General features: G+C 37.5%; 1 protein-coding gene across 1 annotated transcript in view; it reads left to right on the top strand.

Annotated features, from left to right (window-relative positions):
* The window catches only part of LOC108693802 (ras-related protein Rab-3-like), a 9,229-nt gene extending 8,251 nt beyond the window's left edge, over positions 1 to 978 (top strand). The window contains 2 exon segments of the mRNA XM_018202950.1: positions 1 to 286; positions 755 to 978. The exon segment at positions 1 to 286 is cut by the window's left edge and continues 5 nt beyond it. Coding sequence (XP_018058439.1) covers positions 1 to 286; positions 755 to 913 — 445 coding nt within the window. The 3' untranslated portion in view covers positions 914 to 978.
* The last annotated feature ends 181 nt before the right edge of the window (positions 979 to 1,159 follow it).

Here is a 1,159-nt window from a genome sequence, read left to right as displayed (position 1 = left end):
GGCGGGTCAGGAAAGATACAGAACGATCACGACGGCCTATTACAGAGGCGCGATGGGTTTCATCTTAATGTATGACATCACAAACGAGGAGTCCTTTAATTCAGTCCAGGATTGGGTCACGCAAATAAAGAACTACTCGTGGGACAACGCCCAAGTAATTCTTGTGGGCAACAAGTGCGATATGGAAGAGGAAAGGGTGATCAGTACTGAAAGGGGAAAACAGTTGGCAGAGCAATTAGGAGTACGATTCTTTGAAACTTCGGCCAAAGAGAACATCAACGTCAAGGTGCGTGTCACAAATTCAATTGTTTATTAAATAAAAAGCATAAAATCTTATTTTTAAAAATATAAAATTACATATAAAGATGATTTTTGAATTTTTGTTGCCTTTCTATCATTTTCTGTAGAAAATGATTTAAATAACTGTTATTCAACTAATCATTGTCTATTTAACATTTAAATGTTCATAATAAATTTTTGAAAAAGAAAATAAATTTTATTTTTAAATATTAACTTCATTTTTAGAGTCAAATCTATTTATCAAGAAAAAATCTAATTTTTTTTAGTTATTTTATATCTATACACAATTGAAGGCAACATTTATGGCAATTTTTAGATGGCGTTTTCGATTTTTGACACGTTTTTAATCTCGTTTTATTGTGTCTCGGAATAGACGCGAATGCGAGGCATATATCGATCCCGTTTGTCGCGAGGTCACGTAGATGATCGATTCTATTCTCTCTCATTTCGGCAGGCGGTGTTCGAGCAGCTGGTGGACATAATATGCGACAAGATGAGCGAATCTCTGGACAATGATCCAACCCTGATGGGGGCGGGCGGTATGGGTCAGAACAAGGGCCAACGACTCACCGATCAGCCGACCAATCCAGCGAACGCTAACTGTAATTGCTAAAAAATATGCGACAACACGCAGAAGAAGAAGAAAAACCGAGAGATCGTATTTTGTGCGTGTGCTGCGCGCATGTGTGCACGTGTGTGTTACGTGTGTTAGAAAAAGAGAGAAAGAAGGAGAGAAAGAGAAATAGAAAGAAAGGAGAAGGAAATGTGCGACGCTGGTGTGTTAACTAGTTCACTTACTTCGTCGTTTCCCTTCGTTATGTTATTTATTTAAAAATTCGACTTTCGTTCTGTTTTCTTT

Source organism: Atta colombica, unplaced genomic scaffold (genome assembly GCF_001594045.1).
Source record: "Atta colombica isolate Treedump-2 unplaced genomic scaffold, Acol1.0 scaffold11, whole genome shotgun sequence".
NCBI classification, from domain to species: domain Eukaryota; kingdom Metazoa; phylum Arthropoda; class Insecta; order Hymenoptera; family Formicidae; genus Atta; species Atta colombica.
Note: the sequence above shows the minus strand (reverse complement) of the source record. Positions and strands in the feature narration are given on the sequence as shown.